Consider the following 25374-nt stretch of genomic DNA (forward strand, 5'->3'; position numbering starts at 1 on the left):
TTTAAAGTATTGGTTAGAGGTATTTTAAAAACCTCAGAGTTGAGCAGTGTTACGTACCTTGGATACTTCAACTGTTGCTTGTAGTCACATGAAACACAATATGTAGTTGGTTTGGGTTTTTGGAGGATTCTTCTGCAGACTCACATCTTTTCTGCAGTTCCTTTTGACTGCACTGAAGTTACTTCTGATCTCCAGTGAAAAGGACAATTTGATTTGCAGTTTGCTATGTAAAAGCTGCTATAAACTTGATTTGGAGCCTGCTGGGATACATGACCCGCATGCAAGTGTTTAGCTCCTCCATTTTTCTAATGAAAACGTTCCCGTAAAAGTGGTCTTTAAAGCCAATTTGTGCCTCATTGGCATTTTTTTCAAAAACAAAGCAGAGATGCAGTGTTCTAGGCAGATAAATTTTTGTTCCCACCTGTTTTGAATGCTCATTTGATGTTAAGTCTTTGTTTAATCCAGTCCTGTGTCATTAATGACTCTGGAGTAAGTAGGTATGCAGAGCTGGAGGAAATCCTGTTTTATACGTTCCTATTCTAGGAGAGCCTCAGAAAGACTAACAATAATGCCGCTTGGTGAGGTAATGGGTAAACATAGTAAGAAATAAAAACGTGCTTACTCCTTACTGAAGCAGTAAAATAGCTTATGAAGCATAATGTTGTCTCTGATTTGTGTAGATAATCTGACCTGCTTCAGTCTGCGGATTAAGGCATTAACTGGGGTAGCCGAAACAGCTTCCCACAAAGAACCTGTCCCTCTGGTTGGTAAGTTGTTGTCAGCAAATGCTAACAAGAATTTAAAGAAAAAAAAAAAGTAGGAGCCCAGTCATAACCCAGTGAAGTCACTTGAAAGGCTTGCCTTGAGTTCAGTGGTCAGTTAATTCTCGCTTGAGGGGGAAGGTTGTGTTGCTCAGCGTTATCACAAGTCTGATGTGGGCGCTGGTTCCAGTCAAAGTGGTGCACAGCAAAGCTTTGGTGGAGCCTTGGGTTTGTACCTGTCCTCTTCATGGTCCTTTCAAGACTTTGTGGGAAAGAAAATGAAGGCATCCCCCAGCTTTTCCTTCCCTTTGCTGAATGACTGAAGTTTAGTTGAAGAGAAATATTTGTTTTCAAGAAGAACCAGTGTTCTCCTAGGAGGTTAAATTTCTTCATCAAGTCCTTGAGCAAGTCAAGGCTGGATTTAAACCTTTGGATCTTGATCAGTAGATAGACAACAGGTAGAAAACCAGGATGAAATGTTGGTAGCAGTTTGAGGAAACTCTTGAGTTTTTGTTTGAGAAGAAAATGTGAAATCATATTCATCATTTTTCATCAGCCAGCTTCCATGGCAGTATGTGTGAGTACTGTAAAACATCTGAACTCCAGCCTGCTCGCACTCTCTGTGCTACAGGCTTCCCTAGCGACCTAGGGCAAGTCAGCTAGCATTACATTTTTTGATATACTTACCTCATTTAGCATATGCATTTTGCTCAGCATGGGATTACAGACTAGTGAATTGCATTCATATACACCAGAACCCTCCTGTTGGTGTTCATTATGTATGCACAGGTTTTTATGTGCATTAATTTCGTGTGTATACTTCAACTATATTTCTAATCTCTCTCTACCTTCATGTTTTTGACTGTGAAACAGCAGTGCTCCCTTTTCTTTGAGTAAGTAGGCAAAGTCATACTTGTGACATATTTTAAGACCACTTAGAAGATATAAACTTATTTAAGTGCTTGTGATTTATCTTGTTTTGCTTTATTTGATTCCTTAAATGTCAGCCACTCTGAACAGTTCCTAGGAGTTTCCTCTTTTATTTGGGAAGTGTCAGCCGACGAGAAGACAGCTGGTGTGCTGAAAGCATCATTCTCTTAAGAATTTGGTGTGTGATGTGTTTAGCTGGGGAGAAAGCCTGGTGACAGTTGTTGCCCCCCTTTATTTATATTTTTTCTTTTTCCTCTACAAGTTGCTGTCTTGCCCTGTTGGTTTAGTGGTGAAAGAATGCTGCAACACGTTTAGCTGTGCAATGTCTTTCAGGTAGTGAGAGATACCTGAGTAATAAGATACCTTGTGCATAATTGGCTGACACTTGGTTGACCTAAGCTGACAGGTCTATATGTAGTCCTGATTCCTGTCCACCAAAAGAGGATCTGATGCAGACAGCTGCTGGGTGTGTGACCCCTTTCGGTACGTGGGGCGTGCGTGGGCCTGTGCTTTCCTACTTGTGTGGTGGGTGTAGTCACCTCCAATGCTTTCTGCTCTCCTGTGCTTTTAGACAGGACAGCCCTACCAGGAGACCTTGTCCACAGTGGAGGGAGCTGGCAGACCCCTGATGGCAGGAGGGAGCTGGGCTTCTTGTGCTTATCTTCTGTAGAGGAGCAGATGGTCATCTCTCCCTTATGCAAACAATGCTTCTTGATGGAGTTTTTAGGATAAAGGGAGTGAATATGCATTGGGCATCATAAGCTTGTAACTACCTGGTGGCAAGTGCAAAGGGGAGGTTGCTTGAAGCATCTCCTTCCTCCAGACCCCAATAACTGCATTATTGTCTCCAGGATGTGGGAGGGAAACTATTCATTAACAGCTGCTTTCCAGAAACACTTGAAATGAGTGTAACGAGTATGTATCACCTGTAGTGTATCTTGCTTGTTTCAGGTTATATTGTGATCGCAGTCCTGATCATTATCTCATATTAATTTTCTACAGTGTGATGTATGTGGATACACCTACTGTGCTCAGAGATTTCACTGCAAGATTAGAGACATGTTTAGGAAATTAGTAATGAGAGAAAAACGCGTAATTAAAAATGATATCAGTTTGGAAGCTCATCCATCTTCAGCCAGCTTGCTGGAAGAGAAAGGAGCCTTACACAATGCTTAGTGGTGGGAAAATGCATTTGGCTTTCTACATTTTAAACAGGAAGGAACTGTTTAAATGACAGACTTACAATAGTAATCAGGGCATTTACTTGGGAACGTTGGATCACATATTGTAGCTGCATAATGTCAAGGTAACTCAGACCATGTAAATTTAAGACAGATCTCATTATATTTGTTTTCTTTTAGTGATGCCTTCAGACAAATTGTTTTACTTGTTTGGACCCTTTATAGAGTAATTGGGTCCTTGTACTGAAAATAGCATTCATATTTTGAGGTAGTCGCATTTACATATATGGAATACTGGCTGTTTCCTGAGATGTGCAGTTTTATGTGAAATGTCTTAAATTCAGAGTCTGCAACAGAATTTTAGCTCTTCATCCCCAATGACCATTATAAAATTGCCATATGCCTAAAAATGTGCTCAGCACAACTGTGATTGTTCAGACTATGAAATTCCTCTCATTTTGTGATTGGCTTCTTAGTTCAGAATAAAATTATTCTTCAGCAATAGGAGAAACCCCATTTGGTTGTATATGGTTCATTATAAAATGTGGTGAATTTTAAGCATTTCAAACAGTATGCATGCTTTGAGTTTTTATGCAATTTTTCATGAACAGTTAACAGTTACCTTGTTGTCATTTTTGTCATGATACATCCATAAACTCAATTATGTTTCTCTTTGGTCCAACTTACAAACCTGTAGAAAACCTAAGCAGATGTCAGAGCAATAACCAGGTGTACATTATAGTACTTTGCAAAGTTTTAATTGCTGCAGGGATGTTTCCTAGTTAATGAATCTGTTTATTAAGTGGTTCTCTCTGTTGTGTCTTGTTCAGGAGCGTACCTTATAAATGGTATTTTCAGGCTGAGTCTGGCTGTTTTATCTAGCGACAGCCTCAGAGTAGCCTTATGGGGGGATGTGCTTTTTCAGTTACAATGTCCATAGTGTAGTTAGCAGAACTGCTGAATCGCTTGTTGTGTAGAATACTGTATATTTTGTGATTTATATATATATTTTTTTGTAAATTAATGAAATGCTCTAGAGTTGCGAATTTGACACAGGGAGGCTTAGACCCAGCTGGGCCTATGGATGTGACCAGTGTGTAAATATTTACCTTTATTCTTTCTGTAAGCACCCTGCGGTAAGGCCAAGCATGGGCCATGAAAAATGGTTGGAGGGCTGGAGCACCTCTCCAATGAAAACAGGCTGAAAGAGTTGGGGTTGTTTGGCCTGAAGAAGAGAAGTCTTCAGGGAGACCTTATTGTGGCCTTGCAATACTTAAAGAGAGCTTATAAGAAAGATGGAGAGAGGCTTTTTACCAAGGCCTGTACTGATAGAACAAGGCGTAATGGTTTTAAACTGAAAGAGGGTGGATTTAAGTTGGATGTAAGGAAAAAATTCTTTACTATGAGGGTGGTGAGACACTGGAACATGTTGCTGAGAGAAGATGTGGATGCCCCATCCCTGGAAGTGTTCAAGGTCAGGTTGGACAGGGCTTTGAGCAACCTGCTGTTGTTGAATATGTCCCTGTTCATTGCAGAGGGATGGGAACTAGAATCATCATAGAATCATAGAATACCAGGTTGTAAGTGACCACAAGGATCATCTGGGCCAACCTTTCTTGGCAAATTGCACAACGTAGACAACATGGCCCAGCACCTTGTCCAGCTGAATCTTAAGTGTCCATTGTTGGGAACTCCACTGATTCTTTGGGGACATTATTCCAATGGCCGATTGTTCTCATAATGAAAAATTTCCCTCTTATGTCCAATTGGAATGTTCCCAGGAGTGACTTGTACCCATTAGCCGTCATCCTTTTCATGTAATTCCTTGTAAAAAGGAACTCTACATCTTTTTTTGTAGCCACCGTGTACATAGTGGAACATGGTGATGAGGTCTCCTCTAAGCATTCTTTTCTCAGTGCTGAACGAGGTGATTTTTAAAGGTCTCTTCCAACCCATGGTATCCTATGATCTTTGGGTGGCTGCTAATGGTGGTTCTTGAGTGTTCATCTATGAGAGATGATGGCTGTTGTCATTTGGGAGGAGGGAAAACAGGTGAGAAGGGTATGGCCAAAATGACTCACCAAAGACCAGCAGTGGTGCTTAGAGTGGGGAGCCAAGTGCTTAGGTTGGTGGCCAAGTGACCCCTCATGTCTGGGAGCTGGGGGACAGCAAGTGTGATGGAGAGTATAAGCAGCTGCCAGGTGTTCCTTGTTATGTTCATCCATGGAGAACCAACTTTCCTTGAGAGGTGTGAGAGGAGGCACAGTCTCTCTTTGCAGTCACTGTGGGGTCTGTGCCGTTGTGCATGGAACAGGGAGATACGTGGGTGCAATCTGAGGATGTCTCCAGTTGTCCTGTGCTTACTGCTCAGAAGCAGCCACATAGCAGGAAAAGGAGACCCTGTGCAATGCTGCAGATTTGTACCTAGACCAGGCCTTGAAGCCAGGACTGGGTCTTCCATGAGCTATATTATGTATTGATGGAACAATGAGAGAGAAAATATTTTCCCAGGAATTAAATAATTGCTTCCTTGATGAAAGGACCCAACATCTGGCTCTCATGTTTCATGTATTCTATCATGTAGATGCAACTGTTTGCTTTGTTCCTGGCAGTAACGTTAACTTATTAATGTATGAAGCTGTTTCCAGGTCAGTGGAAAACTGCATGTAAATCTTTATTACATGTACTTGATTGTCTTTAACTCTTTATAAGATAGAATTAGCATCCAGTAATCACATTGTGGTGCTGTTTCTGTGATTACACTGGTAGTTAGCATGCAATGCAATTCTGGTTTTATAGACTGGAGCTAATGTTAGCTTGATTAAAATAAAGGATAAACATTGGCCTGTGTTGTTGGCCAGTTAATTTTCTCACCTTTCTGCTGCCTGGTTTAATTGCCTCCTGCAGTTCTGAGATGTGACTGCCTGCCACTGAGTGACTTCTGATTAAAAAGCCATGATTTTTAGTATTGTGGTGCTTCAGGTTGAAGTGGAGCCCCTTTCGGTAACGGTGTCTGCGATGACAGGGAAGATGCGGGTTGTCGCAGGGTCTCTTCAAGGACAGTGACTTGGCGAAGCACTAGTCTCTAGAAATGTTTTGATCCTATTGTATTGAATAGTTCCTGTTGTTGTTTCTGTTTTGATTGAGTGCCCAGCTGGTGTGTGGTGGAGATAGGATGCTGGGGCAGGGAAAGGAAGTAACTGTCAGAAGTGCATCTCCCTTAGGAAAGCAGGAATGTGGAGGCACAGTAGAACTGGGGTTTAAATAGCACTTATTTTTCCTTGGTTTTCATAGTGCACTGAGTGTATGCAATTTTCCACATGCTGGGTAATGGAAAGTTGGCCCCAGAGGAAGTGGCTTTGTAAGTCAAGTTTGGGATTATAAAATCAATCACTGTTGGGTCACTAATTGGTGTGGAAGATAGGAATTTCCTATACAGTATGATAAGTTCATTCGTTTTCTGGCAGTGTGTGTGCAGTGAGCTGTTTAGCCAACGATATTCTTTCCTGGTTCTGTTGTTAACTCAGGAAAAGCATCAGGTCATTTATAGCTACACCCAAATTGCTGGTTTGTTTCTGAGTAGTGGGGGGAGTTTGAAGTCATGTAGAATCTACATGTGTTTTGTGAAGTTTGTTTTCATCTCTTTGTGGCATAATAGTGAAGCTTGGCAGCCACATGGGAATCATGAAGATTGATTGCTCTTGGTTTTAAGCATCTCACATCTCTGAGTTTATATCAACACAAGCCTTCTTCCAGCAGCAGCATCTGGCTCATTGGCAAGATCTGCAGACAGTTGTTCTGATTGCTCTGGAGATGCCTCTGGCTGTCATGTGGCTGCTGCCTTGGCCCTGCTGCTTTGTTATTCTAGCTGGTCCCTTTTTCATTTATTTATTTTTTGGCTTACCTTGGATTCTGATGAATCGCTCCTGAGACAGTGGTCTTGAATAAAATTTGCCTAGCTTCCTCATGCAGAAACTTCCACGAGATGTTGATGTTAATTTATTTCAGTGACTATCTGCTGGTTGGAGCTGAAGCAGTGACATCCCGGTTTGTGCCTTCTGTGCGGCTTTTCCCCGTGAATCACAGCACCAGTCTTGTGAAGCAAAACACACATCTTTGAGCATATCCTGCATAATGGGTTTCTCTGAGACTAGAACTGCAAGTGTAAATCAAATATTAACAGTAGACAGTGTCCAGGATGGTGCTGAAAGTCCTGGAATGAACCATTTGGATTTTCCAAGTTGAACATAGAGAGTAAAGTTTCTGGCCCAGCTGATATAAACTGCACAGCACCAAGAACAGTGTGTGTCAGCTCTGCATTTAGGTCACCTCAAGTGCTGTCCCTATCTGTTTGATTGTATGTTTTTTATTCATATATATTACACCTTAAAAAACATGATTCTTTCAGAAGTACTGTGGATTTGGGAGGCATGTGGGCTCAAATAAAAGTGAGTGTGGCTTAAAATACCAAAGCATCTGTTTTTGTTAAGTAAGCCTATCTGGGCCTCTGCCTCTTCTGGTTGAAATTAGCAGGGCTGTGATGTGCAGGAGGCTGGACAAGATGGTTATCTTCACTGGCCTTTAACTCTAATGATCTGTGGAGCTGCTTCGGCATTGTCCACAATGGGAGCTCTTTGACAAGCTGTCAGATTTTATAAGGATGTTAGCAAGGCATGATTACACACAGTTTTCTGCTTTTAAATGTGTATTTACCTCTGTAACAATAATAACAAGGCAACTTGGATGACGTGTTTGGTTTTTTTTGGGTTTCACTGCAAATATAGCACATTACCTACTGCTCCAAAACTTTGTTTTAAAATGAAGGGACGAATTTGCACACTAAGATGTAACTTAACCTATCATGCAGCAACTACAAACATGCGTTTCATGGGCATTTTATGAAATGGAAAGGCAGGTTGGTGAAAGAGGCAGCTTATTTTCCAAGGTCCCAGAACACAAATTAAAATAAAAACATCCTTTTATGTAGTACATTCAATTGAATGGAAATATGTGTCCTATGATGTTAGGCATTGTCTACTTTTGTGGAATTTCTGTAGAAACAATGTTAGATACCATAAATGTTTAAGAACCCTGAAAGTGTGACTGGTGGGATGAGCTAGAGCCTTTCATCTCTTAGGTGCTGGTTTTAATAGGATCTGGCTTGAAGGGTTTTGAAAGTTGTTGCCAGGTATTTGATTACGTCTGTGTCTCAGGAGATAAGGCTTTCTTTCAGTGTGTGAGAAACCTGAAAGAGTTCACAGAGCTATTTCAGCCAGCCATCTGTGGGCATGTCTACATGGATGTGTGTTAGAGGCAGATACAAGCTCACTTTGGCCATGTGTTCATATCCCATGTGGTAGCGGAGTTTATAAACCCTATTAACATGGCTTTCAAGATGCTCTGAGCATGGGTGGAGAGTGTTTTGTCTGCCTGTGGGCATAACCACATGGATTTGTGTTTGTAGGAGAGAGACCTTAGGCAAAGGGAGTTGCTTCTGTTTGATTACACCAGCCCTTCAGATGGGGAGAGGTTGCCCAGCTTGCAGGTTTTGCAGGACCACTGCAGGGCTTCTCACCATCAGGATTACAGGTGGGTATTAATCACAGGACTGGTGGTGTCCCGCTCACATGAGTGTGCTTTGCTGGGCCAACAAAGGCAATTCTTACTTGTTGCTTAGGTCCCGTAGAAAATGTGCAATGCCTTTTGGTGGCCAGTGAGGTATTTTAAGGGTTCAAGGCTGGATACATGCTTCATTGTTCACAATGCAGTATAGTCATTGAAAGGCTTGTTACAAGGCTGTATCATCAAAGGATAGCACCCACCTTGCAAAAATTGGTGTTCTTTTGGGAAACCAAAGTACTCTTATGCAAAGCAATTTATCGATCTGACATAGGACTATTAGAAATAAGTTGTTTTGTAGAGAAGGATTATCTAATACTGTTTAGGTAGTGGCTGTTGAAGACCAACAGGATCAACAAAAACAGCAAGAGTATCTTACTAATAATGATCTTGTTCTTGCTATGTTTCTATGTAGTGTCTTACTATGACACTACTACTAGTTCATGGTCTACGACGTGGTGCTAGGTGCTGAACTTCTCATCTAAAGAAGCTATTGAAATAGGAGAAGTTTGTACATAATTTATAGCCATAGAACACACTGGACTATTTTAACTTTTCAGGTGCTCTTTAAGTAACTGATCCTTGTTGTTCTTTGTTCAGTGTATATATTTAGGTTTTTGATATCTCTGTCCATCTGTCATTTATGTGGGTATCTGGGGGAAACCGTATCTTTTGTTTTGCTGTTGTTACTCCTGAAAACCTGACAGAATTGTCTCAGGGTCAGAGGAGCAGCAGGTTTACTGAGAACAGTTTTTTAAGATACTGTGACATGTGTTGATGACAGAGCATCTAGAGATGTCTGGACAGATGAGCCTGCAGATAGCTACGGATTCATCTTATGCCATTCTGTTACAAAAAATTCTGGTGTACTCTGACAGCAACCCTGAGATGTCTTCCATTTGCAATTTGGAATGGGTAGTTTGCATTCCTTCACAGCATCTTTTACGGGGCTTTGCAATGAGGTTTTTTTGAGTCCTTTGCAAGGAGATGATCTATTTACTATAATGGAGCTAGTGCTCTCTGGTGTGTGTGTGTTTTTTCTCCAATTCTCATTTCTGAGGTTTTAATCAATCTTGTTTATGATGTTTATTTCCAAAATGTTATGGACAGATAGGAGTGGTTTGACTTAGACCATCTAATTTAGGCATATCATTTGGATCCCTAAAATTATGCCCTGAACCTGTAGGGAATGAAATGTAACAGTTATGTTCTTTTCATCTGTAAGGGTAGGTTGAAAAGGGACTATATATGTAGTGTAATTAATGATAAAGAATGTTTTGGGCATCATGGTGATGGGCTATGAGTGTTTAGCAGGAGAATAATTATTCAAGATGATATAGAGGGTCAGAACTAGGACAAGAGGCATGGAATTAAAACAGGAATGATGCAAGTTGGAACACTTGCTGTGTGCAAGGTAGTATAGGTTACTGAATAGTCATCTGAGAATAGTATTTTGAAGTCTATATTCTTTGTCTGTCTGTGGCGCTTGAACCCAAGCAACAGTTTTGTCCACAGATGTGTTACTGGAAAAGGATCTTCAGATCTTTAAAAAGTAGTCCAGCTTCCTTCACTAAAATGGGACCTTCTGTCTCTTGATCACCTCCCATGGATGTTTCTCAGCTGCTCTTCAGAACCTGTCATGAAGAAATGAGATTACTTGACATCATTCTGTAGTGCTTGCCAGTATTCTCTCATGTTTGACAGTTTTTCTTAGGATGATTTTTTTTTCCTTTCCCAGGTGGATATGGAAAGTAATTGGTCACCAGTCTCTTGGTAACTACTTTTTGTGTACTGGAGGACTTCGTTCAGTTTTCTTTCTTCTAAACTAAATAAACCACACTCCTTTGAACTTCCCACAGCATTCTTGTTTTCTAAACTGCGTTTTGTCCTATAGACACTCCTCAAATGGTCTGTCTCCATCTGCTGTTTGTATGGCTGAGATCATACTTCATCCGAATGAGATTCCATAGGAGGATCATTTGATTCTTTGGGCAATGTCCCCCACCTGGAGATGTCCCTTAGGGTCTGCATGTTTAACTTTTCTTTCTAATGTAAGATGGGGCCAGCAGAATGAACATGGGCTGAAACCAGTGGACAGCCATAGGCCTTACTTCCATCCAAGTCCAGAGATACAGGAGGTGCCAGGACCCCACTTTCCAACAGGGAGCTGATGGCAAATTTGTGAATTTGCTTGCTGAAGTTCCTCTGCTGAAAGCCCAAACAAACCACACCAAATAATGCATTTTAGAGAGCTGCTTTGGGATGAGCAGTTTGGAGAGGAAGGTGGTGTCTGACACATGTGCCACCTAGTAAGCAAAAACACCAGAGCAGACTCTTCAGGCAGTATGTTGTGCTTGGGGACTTGGAAATACACGCTTCATCATTCCTCCTCTGTTCATCCTGGTTTGGGGGGTGTTGTGTTTTTTCTTTGTCCTTGAGTGAGGCTAAGCAAGGAGAAAAAGGAAAAACTCTAACCCACTACAGCACTGCTTAAATTTAGATGCAAACTCAAGGTTTTTCAGCCAAGGAGTCATTTTTTTGGTGAAAGACTTAAACTGAGGCAGTGGCACTTTAATTAAGATGAAGAATAAGTGTAATCCTCTTTGTTTCTGGAGACAGACTGCCTGGTGTGCTAACTGTGCACTACAGGCAGCAATTTGTATCTTGCAAGAAGAGTGCACAATGGGCAGCCCTTCAGTTGTGAAAGCTAAATCATTTCTGTATGGTCCTCAAGTATTCATTTACCAAACGAATAATGGATAAAATGAGCAAGTGAAAGAGACACTAAGAGGGGGTGATCCAATGCCAAGCACTGGTTTTCATAGTTGATTTTAAATCTACATTATGCTAATGATGTTCATTTGGAAAATGTGTCCACTCCCTAACTTCTGCCGCTGAGCATTCACTTAATTAGATTCAGATGGTTGGATCGAATAAGTTGTAGGATTTGTATACAGATGTCCTGAGTGCTCCAAGCACTTTTTTTCCCATCCAATTTTTCTAAGCCAAAGTTGCTTTCACTGTGGCTGGTGTCCAGACGTTCGTGAGCTCCCTCTTTAAAGGTCCATCTGATACAAACGGGCACGGTTCTGCTGGGACAAATGCAGTTAGGATTGCTTGAACATGCTGAAGGTCTCGTTGGGGGCATTACTCCTTTCCTGGGTCACAGGGCTATCTGGGCCGGGATGCTGGTCTCTGGCCAGAGTTCATCAGTGAAGGAGTCCCTCTCACAAGGCAATCTGTCGTTCCGAAAACACGGGTTGCTGCCTAAATAACCGTAATAGTGGAAACATCCTTTTGTTCCCAATACAAAGGTATTAAGAGTTGATGTTTGTGAGGCATTTTGACAAGGCAGCGTGTTTTCTGTGTAGCAGTGCTGCTCCCTGGTTTTCATCCTTATGATGAAATTCAGAGCTGCAGTGTTATCCAAGCAGCCTGAATGAACTCAAGATGTTTGTGGAGCAGGTAGCATTCAATGTGATGAAGGTATCAGCACTGGTTTCCAGAGTAGTCATGCTAACACTTTTTGTAAGCACTCAGTTTACTTTCAAGGGAGAAGAGAAGTTGTGATCTCCTGATTTACCGTGCTTATAGGCTAACCAAAATTTACTCTCTGGTTTCAAGGAAGACATAATCAAGGGTGGAAAACTACTTATCTTTTTAAAAGCATCTAATTTCTAACAAAAGTTTTTGAGTTTGTGAAAGGGAGCTTCATCTGAGTGGCTATTTCTGAAAGTAATAGTCAAACAAAGGCTTTTAGACACTAAAGTATTATGTGGTGATGTGTATGCACCTGTTTCACCAAACACTTGCTGCTGTTCAAAGTGATACTACTTTGAAGATTAAAAAAGAAAGCAGAAAAAACTAAAAAAAAAAGGAGACAACAGGCATTGGAAAATGCAGTTTTCATATGAACAAAATCAGTACTGAATTTGCATTGTGAAGTTACAGTAAGCCACAGACCCAAGAGGGAAAATTAAAGGATTACTTAAAACAAACAATAAACATGCAAATTAAAAGGCATCATTTTTAAATGAAGTCGTACACTATTAAAAATAAGCATAAAATTACATGCTAGTTTGGATGTGCAGTTTATAGAATACACCAAATGTTAAAATTGAATGAAATTAAGAAAAACATTTTCCAAAGGCAAGTAAAATATCTGTTTAATTAGATCGTAAAGAACGGAGATTAAAAGTAATATTTTGCGATACAGTAATTACTGTTTTTCAGAAGTAGTCAGGTTCCTGTGTGTTGATCTAAATTTAACTGTGATAGCAGATCTCTTTGGGGTCTTTTGTTTTGTTTGTGTCTTTAATTATTTTAAATCGCAACTACTACCTTTATTTTGTTTTCTTGCCACTAAACACACTGTGTGGCTGTTTGCTCCAATGTTGTGCCGGCTCATGGACACAAATGCGGGAGATCAGCTCCTACTCTCTGGTTCTGTGAGGTTAAAAGCCAAATCATTGCAGGGGACTATACAGCAAGATAACAGGAAAGGCGGCTTGAAACCATTGGGAGGTGGGTTGAGGTGCTGATGGGAGTCTGAGATGTAAATAAACCAGATTGCTCTCATTTCCTCTTTCCACTGTATTATGCATTCCAATAGCACTATTCATCTTTATGACAGACACCTATTGCTTTAACTTTACTGCGGGCCACTGAAGTACATTAAAGTGGGCAGGAAATGGAAATAAATAGAGTTCAGTGGAGGCTGCAGAATAACTAAACATGCTGCAGCCATTTTTAGTGTGGGGTCACGCGTTTTTTAGCAGATTTATCGTATTGCTTGACTTTTGTTAGAAAGATGGGCGCTGTTTAAAAGAGATGCAGTGTATTTATAAAATAAGTAAGAAAATGTGCTCTTTGGGATGCCAAAGATGAAAAGACATCGGGTTGAGCCTCAGCAGGGTAGAGTCAGTGGGGGATATGTCTGTGTGCAGCACCTGAGGTTGTGGTGAGAAACAGAATAAAGGAATTGGAGATTTGAAGAAATACTACTAGTGGACAGAAGGGAAGAGGACTACAGTCCATCGGCTAAAATGAATCTTCAGCCTAAAGGTAGTGAGACATTCAGGTAGAGGGGCCGACTAGAATTTGGCCTTAAGAATACATCTAATTGTCTTTTTTTTTCTAATGCATGTGCATTTTGCTTACTTTGGAAAGATGAGTTGCTCTCCTGCTTATTCAGAGATTTGTTTCCAAGGACAGCAAAATTACACTGCAAGTTCCAGAGACCCTTAACTCTCAGGAGATGTGACTTCTGGTGAATTCTGTTTTTGTGAAAGCTTTGTGTGTTTGTTTTTCTTTGATTGTTTATATTCTGATAAGATTAGGTCAGTAAATGAATGAATTCACAACATGAGTTTCTTGAAGACTTACAGCTCATATTTTCACTCCCTTGAGATAGACAGCTACTTGGAAACTTTTCTTTTAGAAGAAATAAAAATTTACCATTAGCACTTTTTTTGTCCTTGATTACATTGAGCAGTCTCTGGACTTGCTGAATGTTCTCTTTTTCTTCTCTTTTTCTGACAATGACTGCTATATGGTTGAAAGTAAACATCAGCCTTCAAAGTATTTGTCAATATAGAAGATATTAGTGGATGTTTCACAATGTCATGTAAGATAAAAACTAATTTGTAAGCAGTGCAGCAGAAATCTGGAAAGACAATTAAGACAAAAAATCATTAACATTGATTATTTTGCACTGGGAAAGTACATTCCTTTTTCCCAAAGCATCCTTTAAAATATTGTTTACCTAGGTCTGTATTTAAGTGTATATTTCAGCGTGACATTCAGTGATTCCTTTTCTTTCTTTTTAATTATCTTTATATCAAGAATTTAATTTGAAACACTGCTCCGGGTACCCCTGCATTGCAGAAACTAGTGCCAGGCAGAAGTGCACGTAATTACTGAGGATGGTTGTTGGCAATTTGACTTTTCATCATTTGTTCGTCATCATTTGTTCGCACTCTGTGGATAGTTTGTCGCCGAAAGGATTAGGTTACAGATGGGTGGGTATTACTTCAGGGACTTCTTAAGTGAGAATCCAGATGCTTTTCTGCATCCTCTCCCCTTGCTTAGTTTGGAAGTTACAAGTCAGTAGCTGCAGGTAAGATTTAAAGCTTGTATCTTTGTTTCTCTTTTGCAGTGGGAAAGCTCTCAATTACTTGTTGTCGACTAAACAAATGATCTAACTGCAAACTTGAAATACTTGGGAAACTACAGATTGAGCTAAAATTTCAAAAGAATCTAGTTTTTGTAAGGGCAGTATCACTGGCAGACTGCTTCAGGTTGTCAAGCGAGTTCAGCTCCTGCAAGGGCATTTGGTGTTGCATACTTTTGAAAACTTGGCAATGATTTTGGTGCCTGAGCTGTAGAAAGGCTTTTCAGAGCCACTGGCCTTTGGCTGCATCCCAGTTGCTTTGAGTATGTCTGTACTTTCAAGGGCAGCAGTGTCAGGCCATAGTATTTTACAGTTGTGAGATGTGGGTTTGGTTTGTGTGCCCCACATGGAGCACATTGGTGTTATCTGCATAGCCCTAACCCTGCTTGGTCCTTGCTGGATTTCGTGGGGAGGCAGCGTATCAGTTGAGGTATGAGAGAGGGAAGTGGGAATTAGAGTAATAGAATAATAGAAATTGCTTTTTCTTTCTTTCTTTCCTTCCTTTCTTTCCTTCCTTTCTTTCCTTCCTTTCTTTCCTTCCTTTCTTTCCTTCCTTTCTTTCCTTCCTTTCTTTCCTTCCTTCCCTTCCCTTCCCTTCCCTTCCCTTCCCTTCCCTTCCCTTCCCTTCCCTTCCCTTCCCTTCCCTTCCCTTCCCTTCCCTTCCCTTCCCTTCCCTTCCCTTCCCTTCCCTTCCCTTCCCTTCCCTTCCCTTCCCTTCCCTTCCCTTCCCTTCCCTTCCCTTCCCTTCCCTTCCCTTCCCTTCCCTTCCCTTCTGTTACATGTTTCTGGATATGTTTTCATATCTGAGTTTGTTTTTCCTACTCCTGGTTTTAGAGATAAAGCCTGCGGTCAAACTCCAGGCTACACGCAGCTGGTGTTGAACTAAATGGGTGTTTTGCTGTGTGTTCTAATAGGAGCGCAGTCCTGGTTTTCCGGCTTTAACCATCCCGCCGTGTTGGGCTTGGATGGGTTTGAAGATCACATCTGTGTGCTCTGCCTTACGCGGGCAGTTTGCACATGTGTGCTTAATCTCCCAGCAGCAGTTTGCAGGCTGGCTTGTGTCTGTAAGAACCGCTTGCTGAGAAGCAGTGCTAAGTTCAGGTGTTTCAGAAAATTCTTGCTCATATGAGTACATGTAATTATCTTGTGCCTTGACCTCGCTGGGCTTCCCCAGTGCAGTTGTTCCTGGTGAGACAATGGGTTTTACCCTTCTAACAGTCCACGGTGTATACCAAAGTTAACAAGCTGACACTGAAATTAGGGTTTTGGTTTTTGTAGTGGGAGGGGAAGCTATCAGTATTACAGAATCACAGTATTTTACTTATCCTGCTTGTTCAGAAGGTAAGAATAGCATTTGGAAAGTAGGTGTGACAAAGACAACATAGTTTATTTATGCTGCACAGGAATAAAGGAGTCATCTTCTTTGTAGAACAGCTGACTAAAGTGGTTTTGGAGCACTGTTTGAAATAAAGGCTTGTATGTTGTATGCTTAATTTTTGTGCCAATTCCCCCAGTGACTTGCATCCCCCTTTGTCTGGCTGGCCCTAACAAGGGTGGTTTTAACTGCTTCCCCCTCTCCACGTGTGTGTCTGACACATTTGGTCTCTCCACTTTTATTTCTTCCCTCTGTAAAACATGAGAGTGTAACTTCCACCCCGGCCTTGTTAGGCCGCGAGCTGCCGAAGGGGGTGCTCCCCGGGACCAGGCATTTTAACCGGGTAGTAAAACCTCTTTAATGGGGCTGGCTTAACTTTTAAGTTAGGGTTAATGTTTTTAACAGTAATTTGCGTTTCCTCTGCCCTTCACGCCCAACCATTAGCCAGGTGTTTTTGTCGCACTGAGTGGAAAAATAGAAGTAATCTAAGCGTACAGCTCAGTGAGGTGCTCAGGAGGATGGCCACAGATGCCAAATGGGGATCATAGGGGCTGAATGGGTGGCTTTCAAAGGCTCCTTGTATATGCTTGGCAAAATACAAGCACTGGAAATGAGATGGTGGCTTTTTTTTTTTTTTTTTTAACTCTGAGTAAATTAGAAGGTTTAAATTTGGCATACCCAATATGGGTTGCTCAGTGTAATTTTTAAATCTTTGGTTTGTTTTATTTTGTTCCCACCTTTAATATGGCATCCACTTGATTTCCTTGTAACTGCAAGACAGGCCTGACTCTGATCTGCCTTACACTGTTTATGGAGCTAGAATTGGGGTCATTAATTTTCTTTACATCAAAAGAAGCAGTTTCTTTTAAATGAGAACCCTGTTTCACCTAGTAATTTGCTTTAATTGCTTATTTGAAACTTTTGACATTTGATAGCAATTTTAAACATTGCCAGATGAGGCTCACACAGTAGGGACCTGCAGGTGCTTCCTTGTGTGCCCAACTTGGATCAAAGGAGTGAGCCCAGGGATGTGCCTGACCATGGATGGGGTGCCCTGTGCTGGAAGGTGCTGCTGGTTCTGGGGCTGTTTGAATAGATGCTGTGTGTCAGCCTGGGCAAGAATTTGCTCAGAGGGCTCTCCCTTGGAAAAGTTCTTGCGGAGTGAGGTGCTGTTTGTTCTTCTTGGGAGACAGACTGCGTGGCCTTTGTTTTGCCTGAGGCTTAATAGTGCTTGCAGCACTGAGTCTTTATGGTTATTTTAAGTCTAACCAATAGCACATTCTGCTGAAGGGTTAGAAAAAAGTTTCTAAAATATTAATTACTTTTTTTTTTCCTGACTAATATTTGTTAATTTAGTATTATCATCTTCTGGGAGGCTTGGAGGGAAAGAATTTTCTTGGCCATGAGGGTAAGCAAATGGTGCAACTTCAAAGGCATCTTTACCAGGATCTAAACCTCAATAAAGAGAAGACGCAATAATGAAATGGTGCCTTTCACTAGATTTTGTAAACTGGTTCACAAATGTGAAAGCAATTTATTGTTCAGGCAGCAGCAGGAGTATCTTCCCTTACCCTAGAGAAGTGTATATATATATTTAAAGTCAGTAAATAAACAATGATTTAGATTATGGTGGAAAGAGCAACTTTTTAAATGGCTTTTTGCTGCAGAATGATGTGATGCTAGATAAAATCACAGTGGTTTCTATCAACGCTGTGTCTTGTGAGATAGATTAAAAATTATTGCAGAAGTAGGCCAGCAGCTGAAAATGAGATAAATTCTGCGCTGCTGCTGCTGCAGAAAAGTCAGGCAGTGTTTTAGGGCTTTCTGAATTCAGAGCAAAGGGAAATAACGTAGGTGAAAGAGAATGGGCAAAGCCAAAATACCAGTGCCAAGACTTCTTAAAAGAGTTTTATTGATGTGTGTTGTAATTAAACCCAGAATTAGTTAGTTTTGTAATAGGTCATTCATTTCCTAGAGAGCAATTGCAGCTTGGTGTAAAGTATTACATTTAAAAAAATGAATACTGATCTGGGGATGCTCTCAGCATATGTTGGATGGCTGACTTACTTGCTTTGTGTGCCCTCATTATTAACAAGCAAATTAAATATTTTCACTTAAAATAATTACACAAATAAACCTTTGGCTGTGCTGTGATTTCATTAAAACCTTAATTGTTTAGAGAGCTCAACAAGAGTGTGTGAAGTTGGGTCAGTTTTACTGCAAGGCATTAGTCTTAATAGCAGATTTACAACAGGGCTGGATTTAATCTCTTGACTAATCTTTACAGTAGCAAGCTTGGATGGGAAGGCATTTGTGTGTTTCAGGAGATAGGTAACTCTAAACTGGAAACATAGAGCTGGGTTTTAAAATATCTGGGCAGCCTTAAAATGAACTAGCAAGGGGGATGGGGGGGTGGAAATTGCTCTGTGGAAACAAAATAGGTGTTGCTTTTAAATCAGCTTCTTGGTGTGCACATTGTCACACCTTCACACATGGCTGTAGCCTCAAATCTATTTCTCATCAAAGCAACTGTAGCGTAAGGGAATATTGCAACCATCTGGGTTGCAAAGATCAGAAATAACAGTCCTTGCTAGCAGAGGAGCCAGCTGTGGGCAGCACCATGTAAACAGTTTTTTATGCCACTTGATTAATAATTTCTGAGGGTGAGGACAACAAAATGTTTACCAGGTCATGCACTAATTTTTTGAAATGCTTTAAAGTCTAATTTGCCTGGGTTTAAGGTGATGGTATGCATTTGGTTTAGCATCTGAACTAACATTGTTCCTGAGCATGGGAAACACAGGCACGTTAGATGTCTCAAAAGGAGAGTTAATTAGAAGAACGAGTACTTATTGAGTACACCACAGCTCCACTGTTCGATTCTGATGGTAATTTTCATGCTGGGTCTAATACAAATGAATTCATTTATGGTTTATTAATCTGCTCTGACCTGTGAGTCTTTTAGAGTATTTGGGGGAAAAATGACTGAGGGTTACCAGAACAGATTTAAAGTACTTCCATGGGTGAAGAGCAAATCACAGAAATTTTATATTTTTCCTTCTTTTTATAATTTCTGCACTGTTTTAACTCAGTATGTTTTTTTTTTCTTCCTTTCCCCACTTCTTTAGGACCCACGATTATCAGCTTTAATTTTTGACAAGCTTCAAGTGCCTGACTACTTACAGAAAAACAGGAATGAAGGAGAGAGCAGATGTGAGACTTGCGCCACTCACTTGAACCAGCTGAAGCAAGAAGCCATTCAGATGATGCACACCCTCACTCAAACCAGCTACCCAGAGATGCCTGACCTCCCGCCCGGTGCCGGGGCAGTGACCAGTGTGGTACCCAGGATGGTCACCGTCTCCTCCCAGAGAGACCTGCCGCTCATTGCTGGGCAGGTGGGCAGGCAGCCTGGAAAGTCGCCGAATCTCTTCTCTGGGGCAGAGAGGAAGAAGGGACTTGGATGGTCTCAAAGCGCGGGCGGTTTTCCCAACTCCAGCGTTCAAGTCACGGTGGCCCCCAGTGGTCTCAGTGGTGCCCTGAGCTCTGTCACCATCCAAGCTCAGCAGTACCTCGAGGGCATGTGGAGTATCTCCAGGGTGAACAGTTTCCTGCCTCAGGCTTGTCTAGTAAGTAGCCATAAGTCAGATGCTTGAGTTTTGTTTACATGTGTGTGGATATGCAGAGAGAGAAAAAGATAAAATATGAGATGTATACATATTTATCTTAGAGGGGATCAGCTAATGGTATTCTAAACCATGTTTCAAGCACTGAAGAGCTGAAAAAGAGCTTTGAATGATGTTCTGTCAGATGTTACAAGGAATTTGCTTTCTTGTCTCAGATGGTGAGATCCTTCCCTCAGATGTTTTTGCACCTATTTTAGCTTCATGCATGCAGGTGATGTTATTTGGCTGTCAGATACCTGGTGACCCCTTTAGAAAAACATGAAAGGCCAAGTTTGTCACATACAGAACTCTGGGAGCTTCATGGGTTTATATCAAAGATGAACTTGACTCTCAAGTCTAGCGCTGAACTTCTAAAGCTGAGTTCAGTTCAGCAGATGCTGATGTGATGGAGACCATTAATCTTCAGGTTAGACGTGCTGCAAAACAGTTTGCTGTAAAGGAGAGTGTTCACAAGGTTGTTTCCGAGCTACATGCCTGTAAATGTCATTGCACTTGGATTTTAAGCATTGATGTTGATTTCCTGTATTCTGTGTATATTTTAGTAACTCTTGTGGGAAATGAAAAAGCTTTGTAGAGATTCATGTTTCCTTTAAAAGCACATTCATTACAGTTTTATACCTGTCTATGGAACTGTGCTAAGAAGGAGGATGCAGTGACTGGTTTTGACCAAGATTATTCCTAAACCATTTTCACATGGTAATGAACAGACGAGTATGTCTAATGACAAAACATACACAAATATAAGTCAGGATTTTCACTTAGAGACATTGTAGCAGATCTTGCAAGACCAGGTATGTTGGTGCTAGACGGCTTTAAATTTAACATGCCGTATGTGCTGTTGTATATAAACACGACCTTATATTGCTTGGTAGCTTCAGCTGGTTGAGCTCCAAGATCATCAGAGATAAATATTTAAGAGTGCTGCTGTCTAATATTACTTTTACAGGCTGGCTGTTGTGTTTCCTTCCAGAAAAAAGCTTGGAGATGTGATTCCTTCCTCCCATACTTTCCTCTCATGTGGAAATTTGTGAATGCACATACATCCCACCTTTGACGGGTCCCCATTTAAATGCAGTGAATATCCACTGATGTCAGATTGCTGTCTGATGATTTTACATTGGGAAAAGGGGAAAAACTGACCCATTCAGCTCTTCAAGATCTATGAGGAACTACGGCTATTAGTGCTTTTCTCTAAAAGGCTGCTCCATGTGTTAGGGGTCGATTTGGACAACGTAAGGCATATAATGTTACTTTTTAATTGTCTTTTAAATTTTGTGTAGATCACAGAAATGTAGAAAAGAAAATGGGAAGGCTGCTGTGTTAAGAAGCCTGCACTCTCTGAAAGCAGAAATATTTCCATTTCACTGCTCATTCCTTGTGTGCCCTTATTCTTGTCTTAAATAATTCATTAACAGCCAGCTCCAGATTTCTTCCTGCTTAACCATGCTGACTGATAGATGTGGTTTTCCCTAACCACTGCATATTATTCTAAGATAAAACTGAGTTGCCTTATTTAACCCCTGTGAATGAAAAATGTGTATAATGCAACAGAGCTTAAGTGTGATCTAGAAATGTGCAAAGAAATGCAGTAGCCTGGAAAACAGTGACCTTTAGTGAAGAGGACAAACACTGTAGGAGTGTGAGTGTTGGAGGCTGCTTGGATGTGATCCAGTCATCTGCAAGGGCAATTTAGATGTAGAAGCAGTTTTTGGAGAGAAGCTGGGATTCAGTAGTTTTCTCCTTTTTTATTTATTTATTTATTTATTTATTTAAAAATTTCTTCTTTTTTTTTTTTTTTTTTTTAAAATTCATTTGAGCCCAAGTGTGGTTACTGAAGACTGTGTTGTGCATACTTTCTCAGGTTTTGCTTTCTGTGTCTGTCCAAATTCTCCTACTGCCTTCTGTATTAAGAGCCTTGTGTCTGATTAAGTTATTTGGGTGGGTGAGGCAGAAAGTGCTTCCCCCAGGCTTTTCCCCTGAGGAATCACAGGTGTCGAAGGAAACAGGATTGGAGAGATTTCAGGAATCAGCTATTATAGCCCTTGCTTAGGACAGCATCCACTGCAGAATGTTCTCATCCAATGCTCATCTCACCTCATCTGACAATTTTGGAAAGACTGAGATTCCCCAATTTCTATTGATTTCAAGTCTGAACTTCCTTTCCTGTTAGAAAAGGTTACTTGATTTATTTATTTACTTTAAAAACCCTGGCTGGAGAGACGATCTTGGCTATTCTTTCCTGAAGTTGGAGGCAGGATTTATGTTTAAGATTGACTCAGGACAGAGCTGTGGATATACATACTTTCAGAGATGTCTGTCTTTAGTAACCTTTCCCATCTTCTTGTGAAGCAAAGCTGGTTCTGGCTAGAGGAATTCTGGAGCAAGAAGAATTGCAGTAGAAACGACACTGTTGAGTGTACTATTTATAATATGTAATGTGACTGCATCTTGGAGCCTTCAGTGCCCATTTAGGCAAGATACTGCACAAATGCAGAAGGAAAAGATGCAGTCTCTCCTGAGGAATTTACACTCAGTTGTGATACAAGTTATTTTGACCACTCTGTAAATACCCCTGTTTCACTGAGAATCTGTACTTGTGCCTTGTTTTCTTACCAAAGTGGGGTTCTTGAAACAAACACTGAACTCCCCGGTAGGAAACTATTACCCAAACACCTTACTTCGCAGTGATTTAACTCCGTGCCGCATATGAAGTGAGCATGATTAATTTCCTGAAGATGGGAAGACAGACACAGAAAAAGTCTGGGGTTCTTCTCAGCTATTTTTAGCTGACAAAAAGACAGGTGTTTACTCTAAGCTAATTGCTGAGGCTGCCTTTGTAGTTGTGGGAGAGCAACAGGCACCTCCAAGAGGTGCTTTGTCCTTCTGGTCTTGGATGTCATGTTTTGGCTCGCCTTGTCCTCTGAAGGTGCCTGTGGCTTTCTGCTGGTGGTGGCAGATCCCAGGTGGGTGATGCAGAGCAAACCCTTGCACAAGTGGCTGATGTGGGGTGCTGTGTGCCCAGTGCCTTGTGGGTGTGAAAACACACCCAGCCTATGGCTGCCCAACCTCAGGAGACTTCGTACCTACAAACATTTCTCCAGGATCCATATTTTTTATTTATGGTTAGTTTTAATAGTGGTGGTAGTGGAATTGTCTGCAGAGGAAAAAAAAAAACCGACTTGATTTCAGCTCTTCTCATCTCTCTCCCCAAACTCGCATGTATTACCTTGTAATGTCACTTATGGTTGCGAAAACACTTCTGGGCTGAATGTTGGGGGTCAGGAGTGCAGGACATCGTAAATTTTTAATATATGTTTGGAGTTCAAGTGTGAAAATCCATTATATAGATTATAAATTTTTTGAACAGGAATGTGTCTTTGAAGCATAGTGTGGGTGCTTCTCAAACCAAAATAATAACCATGGGCTTTGAGAGCTGTAAAGAGGAACAGTAATTAAGGATCCAGAGGAAGGTCCAGGGAGGGGAAGATGAGGATTGCAACCGAGGTGCAAAAGGTGAAGATGTAATCAGCTGCTTTACCCAAGTGGCCGCTTGTGAAAAATTACAAAAAATAATCACCAGTAGCAGTGATAAGTAGTCTGACCAGACAGCGAGCACTGCGGAGGGGAGGGAGCTGGTATAACTCTGGCTAAGACAGCTGATTTGTAGTGGGCAGCTGACAACTTTAATTAATAAATAGTTTTATATTGATGTTTTTAATTCTAGACCTGCCAAGTGAATATAAGGTTACTACTCAAATGAAAAAACGTGTTAGCAGTGCTCAGCATTGCCACGCAGTTTAACACAGAAGCACAGGAGTGAGGGGAGTTTAGGCTTCCTAGATGTGTTAGAATCTGACTGAGAAGCAGAACATTAAAAACCACTGAAAATACCTTGTACACCTTTTAGAAGTATCTGCATGTGTTGCGGAACAAAGAGTTCTTACTGTATGCTTTTGATTGACTGTGTTATTAGCATGCAGTATTATGTACTGCATAAAAGTGGTAAAGTAGCCATGCCATGTGTTATAAAGACATCACAGTGAAATAGAGCTTGTTTTGCAAATCACATTTTCTTTTGTCTTATGCAAAATGAAATCCTTGCCACACTGTATTTCTAATTTGAATATATACGATTGGTACTGGTTATAAGGTGAAATATTGTGGCTCCTTGAATTTTTACCAGTTTCTAAGTTGCTTTAAAAATATATTAAAAAAATGCACCATTAGGAAATTTGAGAAGTTGGAGCACTGGAAAAATGAAAGTGACATAAGTAAAACATTTAAAGCATATGTATATAAAATTGTAAATTTATCCAAAGTCTAATGTATGTCCCTGAGTGTAGTGACATATTTGAAATTAGGTTTATGGCCTCGTTCAGAGAGGGACAGTTTGCCCACAGGATGTGTAAATGGGTGCATATACTCTAAAGTTAAAGAAGCTATGTTTGTTTGATGTGAAAAATATGAGTTATTTTGGTCATAATTCAAGCTTTCCTGTAATTCCTAGGAATAAGTCTTCTGCTTAACCTAATCTAAACCAGATGGATTAATCTGAGAGTAATTCAGCCTCTGTTGACTTTCCTTAAATCCTCTTTGCTTGTTTAGAGCAAGAATGACTTGAATTTTGCTTAGAAGATGCAATAAAAAGGTGACTGTGGAAAACAGAAGAATGACAAGATTTACTTTTCAGCATTTACTTTTTTACTTTGAATGTCACACCAAATGGGTCTTTAAATTAATTTAAAAAATCATTTTTGATAGCTTTTTCCGTGACTTTTTATTAATACAAAGCGTGAAATACATTTTCTAATGAAACAATTAAAATGTGCTTTGACCATAAATCTTGTCGGTGAGACATCTGGATGACTTTGAGCTTTGGGACATTTCTCAGATTCCACATAGAACATTTTGTTTCTGCAGAATTCAACAGCAAACCTCAACAGGTGGTGGGGCCAGGGATGCATAGAGACTTTTCTGCTTTCCCTTTAGCTTTAGTGGTGTTGGTGCTACTGCTGTTGCAGAGGAAGTAGATAAAGGAAAGGAAGTGGGAAAAAAAAATCTTCAAAGTTACTGTTGGTCACTCTCTGTAACAAGTCCAAACAGCAGGAGGAAACCTTTTGATCCAAATTACTAAATGCTTTCCCATATTAACCTAATTTATAGCCCCATGGAAAAGACCTTTCCCGAGGCTGTTGCACCTCGGATGTGCAGCAGTGCCTTGCATTGCACTTGGCTGCCTCAGCAAAGCCAGAGGGAGGGATGTGACCTGGAGGATGATGCTGCTGCTGGTGCCGTGTGTTCAGTCAGTGAGACCCTGCCCCAGCAGCCAGGAACCAGACCAGCTTAGAAAGTCTGGGCTGGAAATTAAGCCTTAAACACACAGATAAAAATGTAGGCCTTGATTTCATGTAGTCACTACGGGCTGCCTGTCCTTTTTCTCTAGCTTGTTCCTAGTGTGGGATGCTGAAGGTGAAAATAAGGTTACTTTTTAAAGTATCCCCATGTATCAGAGGGACAGGAAAAATGTGGACAGAAAGGTTATTGGCTACAAGATGAAAATGAGCATTTTCTTAGTTGAGGGTGTGGATTACGTCTCTTTATATTGTGTATTTGATGCTTCTGCCGTACTATTGGTTTTACAGTTGTGGGA

General features: G+C 40.8%; 1 protein-coding gene across 4 annotated transcripts in view; it reads left to right on the forward strand.

Annotated features, from left to right (window-relative positions):
- KIF26A (kinesin family member 26A) overlaps positions 1–25374 on the forward strand; it is a 104531-nt gene that overhangs the window by 17487 nt on the left and 61670 nt on the right. For all 4 annotated transcript variants that reach the window (XM_065839094.2, XM_071809703.1, XM_065839091.2 and 1 more), the window contains one exon: positions 19167–19667. In XM_065839094.2, coding sequence (XP_065695166.1) covers positions 19167–19667 — 501 coding nt within the window. The remainder of the gene's footprint in view (positions 1–19166; positions 19668–25374) is intronic.

This window comes from Patagioenas fasciata, chromosome 5, assembly GCF_037038585.1.
Source record: "Patagioenas fasciata isolate bPatFas1 chromosome 5, bPatFas1.hap1, whole genome shotgun sequence".
Classification (NCBI taxonomy): Eukaryota; Metazoa; Chordata; class Aves; order Columbiformes; family Columbidae; genus Patagioenas; species Patagioenas fasciata.